The following is a 17,378-nucleotide window of genomic DNA, read 5'->3' on the forward strand; positions in this document are numbered from 1 at the left end:
GCAGGGCAGTGAAATGGCGGGGGACAGGGCGACTTGGAGGCGATTTGTTTGAGGCCACCCCAAAAGGGATTTAGGCGTCTGGCAATAGATAGACAGATAGATAGATAGTATACAGGGAGAGAGAGAGAACGAGAGATTCATTATCATCATCAGCCCGTAACTCCTCTGCATGACATACGCCTCTCCCATACTTTTCCATTTATCCTGTCTTGTGCTATTTCTTTCCATTCCAAAACCCTCAGATCTCTGACGAATTTCTGTCTTCATTGCTTGCTCATTCTTTTTGTTTGGGACCCTATATCTCCTGATATAATTTTTACCCTCCACCTGACAAAGTCTGAGGAGGGTGTTGTTATGATTGGGATCAGCAGGTGTACGTCCTTAGAGTTGGGCGGCAGGGTGGCTGGCCAGGCATAGAGATTTCGTTTCTGGGCCAGAACTCAGAAAGTATTCACTACAGAGTCATGAAACTTCACATAGTTATGTGTCCTCTAGTGAACTAGAGCCTTGTGATAAGTAGAATGCTGTGTCTCAAGTAGTTTTTCTTTAAATAATGAAAAAGTAAAAAAAATAATTGTCCAGAGATTTCAATGCAACCTGTGCAAGGAATCTGAAGGACCCATGTTACGCCCACCTTTAAAAGAAAAGATTGGGGAGGAGGGTGAGGGCCGTTATGAGCTTGGTTAGGTGTGCAGGGAGGTGGGGGTATGTGCTTGGTCAGGTGGAGAGTTGCATCAGCGCGGTGTTGCCTATATATTATTTCATCACACCACCTGGTTGTTGCTCTTGTTCTGTTTTAATAAGTTACTACCCAGTGTGTTGTTTTGCTTGTCCGTCTATTGTTGTGTTTTCTCTAAATACGGCCCTCCCACTGACATTTCTTCTTTTTAATTGATTATATTATTGTTCTGTGCTTCAGTTTCTTACCTAATCCAAGCTGATTCTTTCTTATCTCTTAACGTGATTCCAGTATCAATCTTTCCATATCTCTCTGGGCATTTCATAACTTCCTTTCTAGTGGTTTGCCATCGTCCATGTCTCTGAGCCTTAAGTCATTACGGAGAGAATGCACTGAATAAAAAGTTTATGCTTTAAACACAACTGTAAAGTGTCCATTAATATGCCTACTCCAACCAAGCTTTTTATGTCAACTGTTTCAGATCCGAATGACTGGTTAGTATATACTGTACAGGTTGCCCTTGGTATACAAATTCATCCACTAATTCTAATGCTACATATTGGATTCTTACTTCCTGTTCATCAGTTTGGTTATTGATAATGAGTTTTGTCTTCTCATTTTCAGTCCTATGCAAAGACATTCTGTATTTAAATTTTCTGTCAAGTGTTGCAGTTATTTACCTGATCCTCTGAAGAGAACAATGTCATCTGCGAACCTGAGTTTATTCAGATATTGATCTCCCTTATTGCCCCCCCTTTTATTTTTTTACTCTAATTAACCCTCCATCGGTGCAGTGGGGTTTTAAAACACCGTTAGTGCGGTGGGATGTGATTTATCCAAGGCATTTTATTTTAATTCTTATTGGTATTTAAATTATTTAACTTGTGTTTCTGCACAATTTACTTTTCAATAAATATTTTAATACATTTATTTGAACAAGAAACACACTTAATATTACAAAAAAATTCATGTATTTATTCTCCTCCCCCCAAAAAATATTCATGTAGTTACTTCACACAACAACACATATGCATTTATTTCAGAAATTGACATTTTCATGAAGTTAATTCATAGATGATCATGTTCTTATCTATTTATTTCTCAAAGTAAAATACTCAGCATAAACAAAATTTATTCATTTATAAATATATGTGTAATGGAACTCACATAATGCTTGTATTGAACTTTTTTCACAACTAAATATATTCATGAATTTAGTTCACACAAAAAATATAATTTATTTACTTTACATATTAAGGTATATTCATGTATATTGTTCACAAAGAAACATAATAATATGTTTATCTTAGAGCAAAACATTATAATCTATTTACCTCACAAATGAATAATAAATGATAAACTAATAAGAAAGCCTAACAGAGTAAGATGATATATTACTGGGTAACCCATTCAGTGTTCACTACCTAGTTATCGCCACTGCTTGCATTCTCATCCTCATCATCCTCACCAGAGTAGTCAACACAAATCATGATAGAATGATCCTAGCAGATGGGCTTACAACACTTCTGACAGCTATTTTTTGTCTTACAATCCTTTGACCTGGGGCTCATTGCACATCTATGGAGGGAACCTTTAAGGTGGCGTTTTGGAGGTAATACCTTAGATGGTCCAGATGGTGACAAGGGTTGGATTTTCCTTTTCAAGTCTCTTCTCAAATCCAGTTTTGTCTTTCCGTGGTTGATATGGTCTTCTCTCAGCTTTATTCCTAATGTCTTCAGAAAATGACGGTGCTTGATGGTTGATTGAGAGTTTGCCATGAATACATCGAATGTATTTATTCCTGCAACATTATGGAGTAAAAAACTGTATGAAGTCAGATTCGAGCATTCCTGGAAACACTGTAGATTAAACACCACTGATCGCCACCCCTCCTTTCTCTGTTTTTTTTTTTTTCTTTGGCGTCTGCGTCAATTGCAGCATCATGATACATTGTGCCGAGAAGTACAACACATTTACGTTTCTTGCACATATAAGAAGGCAGTGTGACATATTTCTGGAAGCCAAACAAACTTGTGTAATGGTGCGGTGGGGTGTGCTGCACCCCAAGATGCAATTACTGTACGTCTTCTCCCCTCTGTGGCCAGCAAGAAACTGAGTGGGTTAATGTATCAGCTCCGTGGAGGTTCCCTGGAAATTACATGGAAGGGTGGCAGTATCACTGCTGCCAAACTCAAGATAACTGTAAGGAAACATCACTTAGGGCATGTCACACCCAGCCGCAACGACGGAAGGTTAACTTTTTTTCTGTAGCTACTTCTTCTAAGCATACTATAGACAATTTTGGTGCGATGATATCGCTTTTTTATACCATTTTATTGGGACTTTTGTCTTCCAATATTCTACTGTAGGTCTCATCCATACCTTGTATACGAATTGCACTGAGTACCGCTGTTGTTTCTGCTGAGCAGAAGGCTATTTCTTAATCAACTAGAATGGCACTCAGTACAGCGCATTCTTCCGCCAAGGCCCAACGTGCAGTTCCTTTTAATTCAATCAAGTCTAACCCAATCTAATCCAATATCAAATTCCTGGATCCGCATCTTTATCTGGATCCGCACCAAAATTTAATGGAGTCTATTCTGGGCCAAGGCCCATTCTTCTACCAAGTTTCGTGGAAATCCGTCCAGTAGTTTTTGTGTAATCTTGCTCACAAACCAACCAACCAACAAACAAAATAACGGACAGGGGTGAAAACATAACCTCCTTGGTGGAGGTAATTAAGGCAACACGCGAAGATTTCTGTACTCGTTTGTCTTCTCAGTTATTTACCTTATTGCATGTATTCGTATGTGGTCGATGCTTGAGAATCCTCTTCAAAAGTCTGCTTCTTCCCAAGCCTAACCAGAGTAGATTAGAGCCTAGTGCACCTGGAATTCTACTGGTGATGATCCTTGTGAATAATTTGTAAATAAATGGCAACAGGTTAATGGGGTGCTTCTGAAAAGCCTAGTATTCCGTCAGATGGCTCCACTGTAGCAGTAAACACATTCCTGCGCTGTATAAAAAGCATAATTTTATTTGTTAAATATTTACACGTGTGAAATTGTGAATCATGGTAATGTCATTTGCCGTAATATAAATAATACAAATAGAACACGTATATATAACTTATCATGAATTGTTTATATTTATCATAAACTGAAATTAAAATATCACTGATGGCATGTGATGGCAATCCGCCATTTCAGTGGTCCTATATTATTTAATTTCTGCTACATTTAGTGCAAGTTAGATTCTTAATACATAGTTTATTCACAGTGTAAAATACGCCTAGTGGGTATCTTGACTCATCCAGTCTCTATGTGGGCAGAAATTTAATATTGAGTAAATACAGGCATTCACCATCATAAATCATCCGGTCTCAGGAACCGTCCCAAAACCAAGATCGTTTACGCGTCATTCTTTGCCCGGTCTCACCGAGGACAGGCGACTGTGGAAGGTACACAAGCCAAGACATCGCCTCCAAGTGATCCACAAGATTCACACGGAGTCAAGTTCAGTATGCACGATTTTATATATATATATATATATATATATATATATATAAATATATATATATATATATATATATGCAAACGTGAGAACACATGACGAGTAAATACTACGGCATCCTCTTAAATGTCTACCCCCAGTGAGATTGCATCCAGGTCAAGAGGACTGGTATGTGCACAAGCTACTGACTCAATCAGTGGAAGATCTTACAAACATATGTGTGTGGACAGGTGGCCTGGAGACAGTTCTCACATGACCATACCTTTAGGGACTTGCCAAGAGGGGGCAATGTGTGTGAGATATTGATGATAAGATGACCTTAAGGTATTTATTTGGTAGGCACTTGATGAAATGTAAAAATTAAAATAACCACTAGTTCTCAACAGAAAAAGACAAAACTTCACTGTAACACTTTATTTGCACAAAGCTACAATGATACATATGAATATGACTCACTCGTGGTGCAAGGAAGCTGCAGGGGAAGGTCTCTCTCTCTCAGCTCAACAGTCAGAAACTCACATTACTGAACTATATGTGTTTGTGGGTGTGTCCATTTACGACAGTAATGTAACCAACGTAGGGTACAGGGACATGAGAAATGGGCGTAGCTTAGTTAACAGCTAGAGAGGCAAGATATGGGAATGACAATCACACAAAGATATCGCTCAGTGAAACACACTGCCTGTACATAGTCACTTATGAACCAATGAAGAATGTTATGAATTTAGCCTGTTTCTACTCTGAGTGAATCCGTGACATTACACGCCATCAAAATAAAATTTTTCATTGAAATTTGACATCCCTCGTGAAAAAACTTAAACACGGGACTGTCCTGTGGTGCGCATGCGTGAAGGAAGCGAGCAAAATGTTGAATGCCAGTATTTACTCAACATTAAATTTCTGCCCACATAGAAACTGGATGAGTCTAGATACCCACTAGGCGTACTTTACAGTCTGAACAGACAATGTATTAAGAACCAAATTTGCACTAAATGTAGCAGAAATTAAATAATATAGGGTCACTGGAAGGACGGGTTGCCATCACATGCCATCAGTGATATTTTAATTTCTGTTTATGATAAATATAAACACTTCACGATACGTTATATATACATGTTCTATTTGTATTATTTATATTTCGGCATATGACATTACCATGATCCACATTTTCACACAACAGTATAGATATTTAACAAAGAAAAATATGCTTTTTAAACAGTGCGGGGAATGTGTTTACTGCAACAGTGGAGCCATCTAGCGGAATACTAGCTTTAAAAGCACCCCATTGGTCAATAGGTTTTAAAGTTATATTGTCTCCTTTCTTCTGTATTAAATTATTACTGCATTTTTCCAGGTTGTCAGGACTTTTCCTTCTTTGAGACATTTTGTAATGAGTTTTGACAGCTTCCCAGGGCAACCTTTCCTGCATCTTTTATTAATTCCACTGTGATACCGCCTTCTCCTGATGCTCTACCTCTTTCCATAATTTTCAAAACTATTATTGTCTCTTTTTTAGTTATGGCTGGAATTTCTGTAGATATTGGGTTTCTTTTGACGCGTGTCTGTGGTCTGAGTTGTATTGATGGCCACAGAATTCTTCCACCATTTTGATTATAGCTTTCCTATATTGAGTTACTTCACTATTTGGTTTCTTTAAAGCACTGATCTGACTTTTCTTTATCCCTAGTCTCTTCTTTGTTGTCTTTACACTAGTTCCTGAAGTTAATGCTTCGTCAGTTTTCTGCACGTTAAATTTCCCCACATCTTCCTGCTTTTTTCTTATTCATGGTCTTTGTAAATTCTACTGCATCTATATCTCTAATTAAATATGGCTTTCATGTTTGTTTTTGCAGTAGTAGTTTCGTTTAGTCTGAGAGTTTGTTATTCTTATTCTTTACTGCCTTCCCTTCTTTTTCAAGTGCTGCTTCCTTCAGTATCTCAGTGAGGCTTTCAATTACTTGGTCCATGTTAACGCTTTCTTCATTGTTAAGTATTAAATCCCTGTTACTGATGCTGATATTAATTTTGTTTCTCTATTACACGAGTTAGGAAAGTTAAGAAGCATCATTTGTTCGAGGTTAGTCCTCTCTTTTCTTAAAATAATTATCGGTTAACATTTAATCCTTCTCTGATCACTACTAACATTTACTTTCTTGATGACTGGTACCTGTCTCATGATATGTTGGTAAGTAAGTATGAAATCAGTCGAATTTTTTTACGCCATCTGGAGAATTCCATGTGCATTTTGTATAGGATCTTTTCTCAAAGAATGTATTCGATTTGTCATAAACAGTTTCTGCCAATCCTACTAGAGCTTGACCTCTTTCATTCCTTGAGTCTACAACACAATTAACAACTAATGTCTCTCTTGCTACCTTTTTTCCTACTTTAATATTGAAGCCACCCATGATCACAGGAAAGTTGATCTTACTTATGTCAATAGTTGCCTGTACAGCTTCATAAACTTAACACCATCGTCATCACTATAACTACTTATTGGTGCATGCACTTGAACTACCTTTTATTGCTATCTGTCATTTAATTTGATAAGGTCAGTACCTACTCTTTCATATATACTAAAAATATTATACAATTTTCATCTCAAGATGTGTGTCAATTAAGAATCCTATTCCATGCACTTCTTACTACCATCATGTTTGCCTCTCCAGTACAACACATGTTTACTGTTTAATACTTTATGCTCTTCTCCTAATCGCCTGATTTCACTAAGTCCTACAACATCCCATCTGACAGTGGATAATTCTTTAAGCAGTACCGACTTGCGTTCTCAAAGTCCTTACATTGTGGGTGCAGATTTAAGTAACCTGTGGTGACCTAATCTTTTACCGCAGAGACTCTTAGCACCGCACGTTCCAGAGTTATTCTGATCGCCACCATAACCAGTGCCGGGTACTGAGGGCTTTTGTCTTAGGTGTCTGTTCATTGTTTTGTTTAGGAAGAAAAACAGCCAATATTACCCATCCTGGCTGGCTTGTGACTCAGATAGCGGGAATGCTTTTAGACTGTCTGCTGCTAACAGGCTTTTCCTGCTTGAGTTCCACCCACCTAGTCTGGTGTGTCGAAGTAGCACTCAAGTCTGCTCCCAAATGTATGGTAGCTCCAATAGCAGGCTGATCTCCACCCTCTAAGGGAAGTAAGGCATTAGGGGGCCCTACCAAAAACCTCCGTGCCTACCTCATCCCTACCCTCAAAAGGCCATCATCACACTTTCCAGCTCGGCTCTGGGACAGCAGGGTCACAGGGGAGGTGGGGGCTTCAGGTGGTTTTCCATCCTTCTCCGTGTCCTCCTTGTCCCTACCCCCAAAGAGCCACCACCAACTGGGGCTCTGGCTCACAAGGATCTTGGAGTTGGGGGATGAGGCGGCCTTGCCATCCTCCTCTGTGCCCTTCTCGCCCCACACCCAAAGGGGGAGATGTGAGCGGGGAGGAAACAGTCAACACATTCACTCTTGTTGGATGCGACTCAGATGAGGGGGAATGCTTTTAGTCTAACTGCTGTCAGTAGGCCATTCCAGCATGGCTTTACCTTATCCAGTCTGACCCTACTAGGTCGAAGCAGTACTCCAACGTGCTCACCACTACATGGTAGCACTCCACACACACACACACACACACATAATAAATAAAAGTAGTGATCAACCAAAGCTGTTTTACAGCTATATCAGAAGCAAAACCAAAGTAAAAGATATAATACAATCAATTACGGACGAGGGAATCACTTATACACAAGTGAAAGATATTTGTGAAGCACTTAATAAGAATTTCCAATTAGTTTTTACGGAAGAAAAAAAATTTGAGAGGGACTATGTGGAACATGCATGTCCACACATACTACCAGATATACAAATATCAGAAAAAGTAATACAGGAGGAGTTAAGTAGATTAGACAGAGGAAAAGCAAATAGTCCTGATGAAATTTCATGTTGGGTATTACGAGAATGTGCAAAGGAGTTAAGTAAATCATTATTTTTAATTTTCAAGAAATCCTTGAGTCAAAGTAAACTACCTGATATTTGGAAGAAAGCAAATATTGTCCCCTTATTCAAGAAAGGAAATAGACAAAATCCACTCGACTACCGACCAGTATCACTGACCAGTGTTGTAAGCAAGGCATTAGAAAAGCTTATAAGAAAAGCTTGGGTAAATCATCTAGAAGAACACAGTATGTTAACAGAAAGACAGTTTGGTTTCAGAAAAAGAAAATCACGTATTACTAATCTGTTGAGCTACTATGACAGAGTAACAAACACAATACAGGAAAGGGAAGGATGGGTGGACAGTATCTATTTAGATTTCAAGAAAGCTTTTGACACAGTACCACACCAAAGACTTTTATAGAAACAGTACCATCAAGGAGGAATTCGAGGCAAACTGTTTTGTTGGATGCAAGACTTTCTCATAAAAAGAGAAATGAGAACAGTACTAAGAGGAAACTACTCATCATGGAAAGAAGTGACTAGTGGAGTACCACAGGGTTCAGTGCTGGCACCAATCATGTTTTTAGTGTATATAAATGATATAAACAGTAACACTGGAAATGAGAGCTATCTGAATATGTTTGCAGATGATGCAAAAATACAAAGGAGAATTACTAACACAGACTCTTGTAAAGAGCTACAAGAAGAATTAAATAAACTTCATGAATGGAGTAGTACATGGCAAATGGAATTCAATGTGGACAAGTGTCATGTAATCAAGTTTGGTAAAAGTGGAAAAAGACCTGATTGGGATTATAAGTTAGGAAATAAAACCCTATACACATCAGAAAGAGAGAAAGACCTAGGTGTGATTATCAATAACAGACTATCTCCGGCTGACCACATCAGCGAGAAGGTACGGAACATGTATACACTGCTTGCAAATATGAGAATAGCATTCACATACATAAATGAGGACATGCTAAGAAGGATAATAAGATTATTCATTAGACCAACCCTGGAATATGCATCAGTAGTCTGGAGTCCTCATCTCAAAAAACACATGGACAAGATTGAAAAAGTTCAAAGGGCCGCTACAAGATGGATACCAAGCTTAAGGGATCTAAGCTACGAAGAAAGACTAAATAAACTGAATCTACCAACACTACAGGAGAGAAGGAAAAGAGGTGACATGATAATGCTATATAAGTGCATATCAGGGAAGGAGAAAATAGACATAAATGATTACTTAACATATGGAGAAGCATCACAAGAGGACACTGCAAAAAACTGCATAAGAAGAGAGGTGATAAAGACGTAAGAAAATTCAGTTTCCCAAACAGAGCAATTGATCAATGGAATGCACTACCGAATGAAATAGTGTGTGCCAAAACAATTCACAAATTTAAGGATATGTACGATAAATATGGTTTAAGACACGGGACAGTACGAGCTTGACTCATTCCTGTAAAGATACAATTAGGTAAGAACAATTAGGTAAGAACACACACACACACACACACTTATATAAGACAGATGGATAGATAGATATACCCCAAATAATTTTATCCTGCTGTGAGAAATCCTGGCAGTTAAAATGGTTAATTCAGCCATGCACTGACCCGATCTGATTGATGCCAACGAAGATGAGTGCTGAGTACAGCCATCCAGGCACCCATGGGTCGTCCAGGTGAAGGGGGAAGCATAGGCCGTTGGTGCCGTAGAACCCTTGACGGCTGTGATAGTATACCACTGTGGGAGAGAGGAAGGGGGTATTAAAGTTGAAGCATAGGCCGTTGGTGCCGTAGAACCCTTGACGGCTGTGATAATATGAAGGAGTACGGAATGGGAGTATTAGACACACACACACACACACACACACACACACACACACACACACACACACACACACAGACTTGGACGTAGGGTGGTAGTACAGCCTATTTCGTAATTTAGTGTGGCAGAAGTACAAGAACTAAAGCAGAAGCTTCAGGGCCCTTCAATTGTTGTCTTTCTATTAATGGCTTTTGGCGTGGTGTGTGATGTGGCGAGGTGTGGCTTTGTTAACATCGCTAAAGCTTACGAAATTGAAGTTCTTCGTTTCAGAAATATTTCAAAAAAAGACAAACAGAGAAAACCGCTCATAGAGATGACCACCAATCAAAAAGTAAAGATCATTAATACGGACAATCTCTTATCACAGGGCGTAGAAGATCAAAGAAAGCTTCCATTGACAAGAGGATGAGAAGAAATTAAGTTTTCAGTAACCATTTTTGTGCATCACCCATTTTGCATTTTACCCCAACTAACTTCAGATTGTTTTACTGATCTCAAGAGACACATGGGGGACCATTAATGAGAAAAATTATAACAGGTATCTTTTAATTACTCATTGACTGAGACTTTTCTTCTTTTTATGTTATTTTAGCTAACGTGTACTGATATTACTAGGCTTAAGGGAGTTCAATGACACTAAAATTCTCGAAAATTACCACGATTAACGTTTTGGCCAAGATTCAAATATTTCTTATGACAGTCCAGCTTGCGAAGGACAGTTTTATTTAATTAAAGGATTCAAGAACTTAAACCACTAAGAAGAGGTCAGGACGCAGGAGAACAACTTTGGTAATTGACGAGGATAGTCAAGATTTTGTGGAGCTTTATGAGGCGTGAACGAATTTTGATAATAATTGTCCTTATTATTCTATGACTCCTATTTCAGTTATCCTTTTCAAAGTACTCTCCTCCTGCATCCACAACCACTTGTTCCACAGTTCCTGTCACTGTTGGAGGCATCACGGGAATTCTTTCTTGATGCTGCTCATGATGCTCGTTGTTGCAGGTGAGATATATTCAGTCCCGGCAAAACCATGTCCTCTCACCACGAACTTCAGTTTGGGTGACAAACGATAGTGTTATAGTTACAAGTGAAAAAGGTGGAAGTGGTACTAATTATTTTCTCTCTCTCTCTCTCTCTCTCTCTCTCTCTCTCTCTCTCAGTTTTAAACTGATTAGTAATATCTCTGCATGGCTGGGGGAATTGCCGCGGTGAGGCACCTTCTGGCCGTTACATTGTCTCATCAGATGTTTCAAAACGCCCAAGTAGAAAGGTGCAACAACAGTAGTTCATATGGGAAGGTGTTCTGTGTGCACAATCCCTCCCATGACAAAAAATGCGAACACGAGGAATTTCGCTTGCGCTCTTGACTGATATTAGTCCATCAAAAACATCTTCCTAATTGCTGTGAATCAATATTATAATGATCCGTTTTCTATATGTTTGTTGGTTTGTCCTCTTGTTACCGTAACACAGCAAAAACGGCGCATTGTAGCGCAATTTTTGCCACAGCAAGGTGCCGCTATAATGCTCTAACTCCAGCAAAACCGTTTCCAGTTCAATCGGGCCACCGGTTCCCGAGTTATGACTCATTTCTGGCCTTTTGACATCAAGCAGCTTCGGCGGCCTTTAGGCGGATCACTTTCTTTGTGGGTGTTGAAGTTATGGTAACACACCCAAAACTGCGCAAAGTAGTGCAATTTTTGTTGCAGCAAGGTACCGTTAAAATACTCTAACATGAAGAATAAAACAGTTCCCAGTCCACCTGGGCCACCGGTTCCCGAGATATGACTCATTTCTGGCCTTTTGACATTAAGCGGAAAGGCCGCCTTCGGTGGCCTTTAAACGAGTAAATAATAATCGGTGGGTCACATACTCTTAGTCTTGCCCTCGTTATGGTGAACCCTCACGTATTATCGTGTTGTTCGGTGACATATGTCAACTGGTGAGTAGCTGACGTACTACATAGAATGGAGCAAAGAACTGGCAACTAATTATACAATGGTGGAAATATTATCAGAACTTCTATGTAACATAGGTGGTGAGTGTATGGATTAGAAAGTAACATACGTCGTGAGTGTATGGATTAGAAAGGTACAGTCAGTTTGGGTACAGGATGACAGCTTGAGAAGCTGACAAGGATAACAGCAAAATGTTACGGAGTTTGAAAGGATGTGCACCTGTGGCATCGGATAGTGTGATATCAGTTATCTTAGAAAAAGTCAGGACCATTTTAATACCAGAGCAGGACAGCCTAGGGCAGCGTTTCTTAACCTTTTCTGACTTCAGCACCCCCTGCAGTAAGGCCGCACAGTCCAGCACCCCCTTACATCTGGTTACTGGGACTACAGTTGCTACACTGCTACAGTTACTACACTACTACAAGGATAAAGTGAAGTACTCCTTGACAATCTATTTTATACATTCTCCAAAAACAAAATATCAACGATGCCAATACTAAGCAAAACCAATATATGTTGCATTTTCCAGCACCCCCTAAAATTGACTTCAGCACCCCCTGGGGGTGCTAGCACCCCAGGTTAAGAAACGCTGGCCTAGGGTCTCCCAGGTGACATGTAACTCCTTGAATGTAATTATGTATTATTTTAATTTTCTATTATCTCCAGACAGCTTTATTTAGGTTTGGAAGGATCTCTGTCAGTAAAGATGATGGTGAAGGCTTTCTCTAACCCATCCAGTCCTAAAACTCCCTCCAAGGCTGCGTAAAATCATTTTCAGTGGTGATGCAACAAAAATCAAATCCAGAGGTTTTACCTGGAGTGATGGCCAGCGTGATGCCAGTAGCCCAGATACAAACCAGTGCAACCTTAGTGCCACAAAGGGACAGCTTAGGGGCTCCCAGGGGCCACGTGATGCACAGCCAACGCTCCACAGACATGAACGACAGCAGCAGCACAGATACCTGCCACAAAGAATAAAATTCCATGTATTAGGGAAGGAACGCACTGTGATTTACGTAGCCTAGCCCCGAGTCCCTACGCCCCGAAGGTAGCAATATGAGACTGAAACGTACCGTTTGCTGGAACAGTAACTGAAGAGAAACTTAGCATTTTAGGTTATATGCTCTTCCAAGACAAAGCTGACTAAGGATGTTAAATCAAGTTCCCAGCAAAGGTTTATGTCCGACCCTGGGTATAGACTGCGCAGCCTGTTCCCCAAGACTAGCAGTCCTACGTGTCACACACTAACACATATCACCACTTAACTCTAATATCTAGTTTCCATGTTGAATATACGAGACGCTTGTGCCATTCAGGACTGGCATGATGGCATTAGCTGAGGCACTTGTATATAATGGGGAGTTTTGAGAAAGAATTTTAAATTCAGGTTTAACAAATTCAGGTCATCAACCTATTACCTGCCCCAGCCTACGATCAACACTATATCCTATCGGACAGGCGATTTGGGACTGATATGGTAAGACTTGATGTTCGAGTCAGTTTAAAGCAATGAGTAGGAGAGCCTCCATGCTCGACCCAGGCTACCTTGACGAAACTTAGCCAAAATACTAACTCACGTTAACCTGGCCTGACGTCATAACCAAGTTCACGGCAAGAATGCACTGCCACGAAACCTTCAAGTAGATGGCGTGCTTGCTGTACTATGATTTGACCTGATATACATGACCTGACCCAACCTAATTTCAACGAACCAAAGTTGAGCTAAGTTATCCTGATTTAACATAACCTAGCCAAACCAAATCTAACATAACCTAAACAAACCAAATCTAACATAACCTAAACAAACCAAATCTAACATAACCTAAACCAACCAAATCTAACATAACCTAAACAAACCAAATCTAACATAACCTAAACAAACCAAATCTAACTTAACCTCACCAAAACAAACGTAGCCTAACTGAACCAAAGCTGACCTAACCAAACTTAATTTAACCTAACCAAGGTTAAAGTACCTTAGCCTAGGCAAACCTAACCCAACCCAGCCAAAACTAACGTATCCTAACCTTGCCTAACTAAGCCAAAGCTGCCCTAACCTAACCAAAACACACCTAACCAACGTCAACCTAACGAAAGCAAAGATAACCTTTCCTAACCTATTCTAATCTATTCTAACACAGCTAACCTCTGCTGATGTCATAGCCAGGATGCCGGTAAGGGTGCACTGCCACGACCCCATCCAGTAGTAGGCGTGCTGGCTGTACTCTGACCGGAACTGCACATCCTTCACCGCCACCACCATCAGGTACAACCCAGTCAGCAGGTCGGCAACTGGGGAGGCAGAGACACAAGCCACCAGGGTCAAACCATCGTAGTCTACCTGGCACAGGATAATATAAAGTAATCATTTACACCGTCTGGTGTTAGCGCGAGTGAAATACCTGCGTGAGTCTATGGCACTGAAAAGAGTTAATCAAGATCATGCTTAACCCTCTGCCTGCCAAAATTTCCCTCAGCTGAATAAATCGTTTGGTTGCAACCTGAGTAGAGCACCAATGTTGGGCCATGACAGTCAGAGGGTTAATGATGTGAGGGATGTAGGCTTGTTCTTTACCCTTAACCCCTTCAGCCAGATGGCGATTTTATATCGCCTTCTTGCCATCTCCAAACGATTTTACCACAGCTTTGGAGAAACTTTTTGAACTGAAGGTGTTAGATTTAATCTTCAGTAATCTTTTCGCCGGTAGTACAGACTTGATCCAGACTGAAAACATTCGTATGGGGACAACAGAATTTAAATAAAAAAAAAATAAGTCATGGGACTGAGCAGGTTATACGTTGTAAGCAACAGCAGTCTTAGTTCCAGAACCCTACACCTCCAAGAGGTATATAAGGGACTGATTGGTACCGTCACTGGATTACTGTAGGTACTGTTCAAAATTATTTTCTATGTTGTCCTCTGAGTACTGAAATGACAACCTGTCCATGTGTGCTTCATCTTCACAAGTCACAGTTTTGGTACAAATATATATTGTCATTATTGAGTACATGGTACTTTTGTCCCATTTATAACTGGTGTGATGGTATAAGCGGAGGCGTTAACTCGGTCAAAGGCCCAGATGAGACATATTGTCAGGAGTCAAGAGGGGTGAATCAGAGCACAAAATAGAATGCAGGGACCGTTGATTGTCCCATCGCTCGGCAAGGTAGACCCAGATTATTGAACAACAACAACAACTGCAAAACGCTTTCTCTAAGCTAAACAAAATTGTCAGTTATCTGCAATTTTAATGATATAATAACAGGACATAGAAATGAAGAAGCTAACACTTTCAGTTGCATACGTATCATTGTTTTTCTTCATAAGTTTAGACAAATTAATTAAGCATAGGGAAGGTGTCTAGTACTCAGAAAATCAGTGAAGGAACTATAGAGCTCCTCTAGTTTGGAAAACCTCACCTAACATACGTAAAATAGTCTGAAGATAGCAGTAGAGTAAAATACATCATCGTTCAAGGGACTGTAAACAGAAAATATGGAGCACATTAACTTGATGTTGCTGGACGTGGGGATTGCGAGTGGAAGTTGTTAACGAAAGGGTCATCAGTTAGGTACACAGTTTGAAGACTGTGTCATGGTTGCGTACAATTTCGATGAACCATTGTATGAGGTAAGAATGAATCACCTTGATTAGTAAATAAATCGACCCCTCCAGAGTAACTACCTTTAGCCATCAAGTGGAGTAAAAGAGGGTTGAACTAATGCACATTAGTGAAGGAATTATTGATTGCAATCTAAACTGTGTTGTATGAATGAACATTGATAAAATTCGATACGATATAACTAACCCATAATCCCACCTCTGGCTACGCCCCCTAGATACCAACCCCTTCCCACCTGTTTTCCCCCACGGACCTGTACCCACCTTGACAAAATTTCCCTCATGGACCTGTTTTCTCCCTTGGACCTGATTTCCTCCATGAACCTATTTTCTCCCTGGGACCTGATTTCCTCCATGAACCTATTTTCTCCCTTGGACCTGATTTTCCTGAACCAATTACCCCCATCAACCTATTTTTCCTCATGGACATGTTCTTCATATGGCCCTGTGTTCCCCCGTGGACCTATTTTCATTATGGACCTATTTTCATTATGGACCTATTTTCATTATGGACCTATTTCCATTATGGACCTATTTCTCACTATGAACCTGTTTTCATTATGGACCTATTTCTCACTATGGACCTATTTTCATTATGGACCTATTTCTCACTATGGACCTGTTTTCATTATGGACCTATTTTCATTATGGACCTATTTTCATTATGGACCTATTTCTCACTGTGGACCTGTTTTCATTATGGACCTATTTTTCACTGTGGACCTGTTTTCATTATGGACCTATTTCTCACTATGGACCTATTTGCGCTATTGTACCTATGTTTCCCGAAGGACCTATTTTTTTCCATAGACATATTTTCCACCATGAACCTCCTTTTCACCCTAGACCCATCTTCCCTCCATGAACCTGTTTCCATCCATGTGTAGGGACGCCCAAACACTGGATAATGTTACAGATGCCAATCATGCCAAAGCTAACACTTGTGAGGCAAGAACCAATAAACAAATGAGCCAGGCATCTCCTCGCGCTCCGAGCCTACCTGACATATGCATTAATCTTGGAGTAGGATCAGGTGGCATCGACGAAGGAGGAGAAGGAAATGGAGAAGAGGAAAAAGAAGTGTTATACACAGAGATTGTTGTAAGTTGATGAAGGTGGCGTCGAAAGCTGTTAAAAGTAGGCATCATGATGAGATTAGAACAAAAGCACAGGAAACATGAGAAGATGCAGAGAAGATTTAGAGATGGTAGGGGACAAGGAAAATCACAGAAGAGTGAGGAAATAAGGAACGAAAATAGGAAAGGACAGTAAAATATTCGAAAGCACTTGAGACTTTTAATGTAGGCCAGATTCTTGTGGAGTACCAAGGAGCCTTTGTGGGGCGTGGAGTGAAAACATGAGTTATGGGAGAGGGTATTGCTCCAATGAATCATCAATTATAATAAGAGATCACAAGAAAGGCACCCCTAAAAGCATTATTAACTTCAGTAAGGGTCGTGAGAAAGGTCCCTAAAAGCATCATTGATTTTAGTAACAGGTCACGAGAAGTGTACCTATAAATGTAACATTATTTTTAAGTATAAGTGATTCAAGTATGGGACAAGACAGCTCGAGTATGGGGCAAGAGTATGACCAAGCAGAGAACAGTATTAGGTGGCTGGCACATAGGACATACTTGAGGAGTGTCACAGAGGCACTGCAGTCCTGCTGAGGGAAGCAGGCAGTAACACGACCATGGGCAGCAAACAGAATTTGGCGAGTGGAAGTTGTTAAGAGTGAGAGATTTGTGAGTGTACAAGACAAAGGAATTTCACATGCCCTGAGCGTCATTTAAAACGCCAGTTAACTTCTGCTCAGTATCCAGTAA

At 40.1% G+C, this 17,378-nt stretch overlaps 1 protein-coding gene across 1 annotated transcript in view; it reads right to left on the reverse strand.

The window, feature by feature from the left end:
* Positions 1-17,378, reverse strand: part of LOC145418322 (relaxin receptor 2-like) — a 212,176-nt gene that overhangs the window by 13,553 nt on the left and 181,245 nt on the right. The window contains exons 16-18 of the mRNA XM_080286762.1: positions 14,075-14,220; positions 12,743-12,890; positions 9,753-9,882 (exon numbers count right to left, since the gene is read on the reverse strand). Of these exons, the coding sequence (XP_080142888.1) occupies positions 9,753-9,882; positions 12,743-12,890; positions 14,075-14,220 (424 nt within the window). The remainder of the gene's footprint in view (positions 1-9,752; positions 9,883-12,742; positions 12,891-14,074; positions 14,221-17,378) is intronic.

Source organism: Coenobita brevimanus, chromosome 113, assembly GCF_032717465.1.
Source record: "Coenobita brevimanus isolate Jiangsu-jjx chromosome 113, ASM3271746v2, whole genome shotgun sequence".
NCBI lineage: Eukaryota > Metazoa > Arthropoda > Malacostraca > Decapoda > Coenobitidae > Coenobita > Coenobita brevimanus.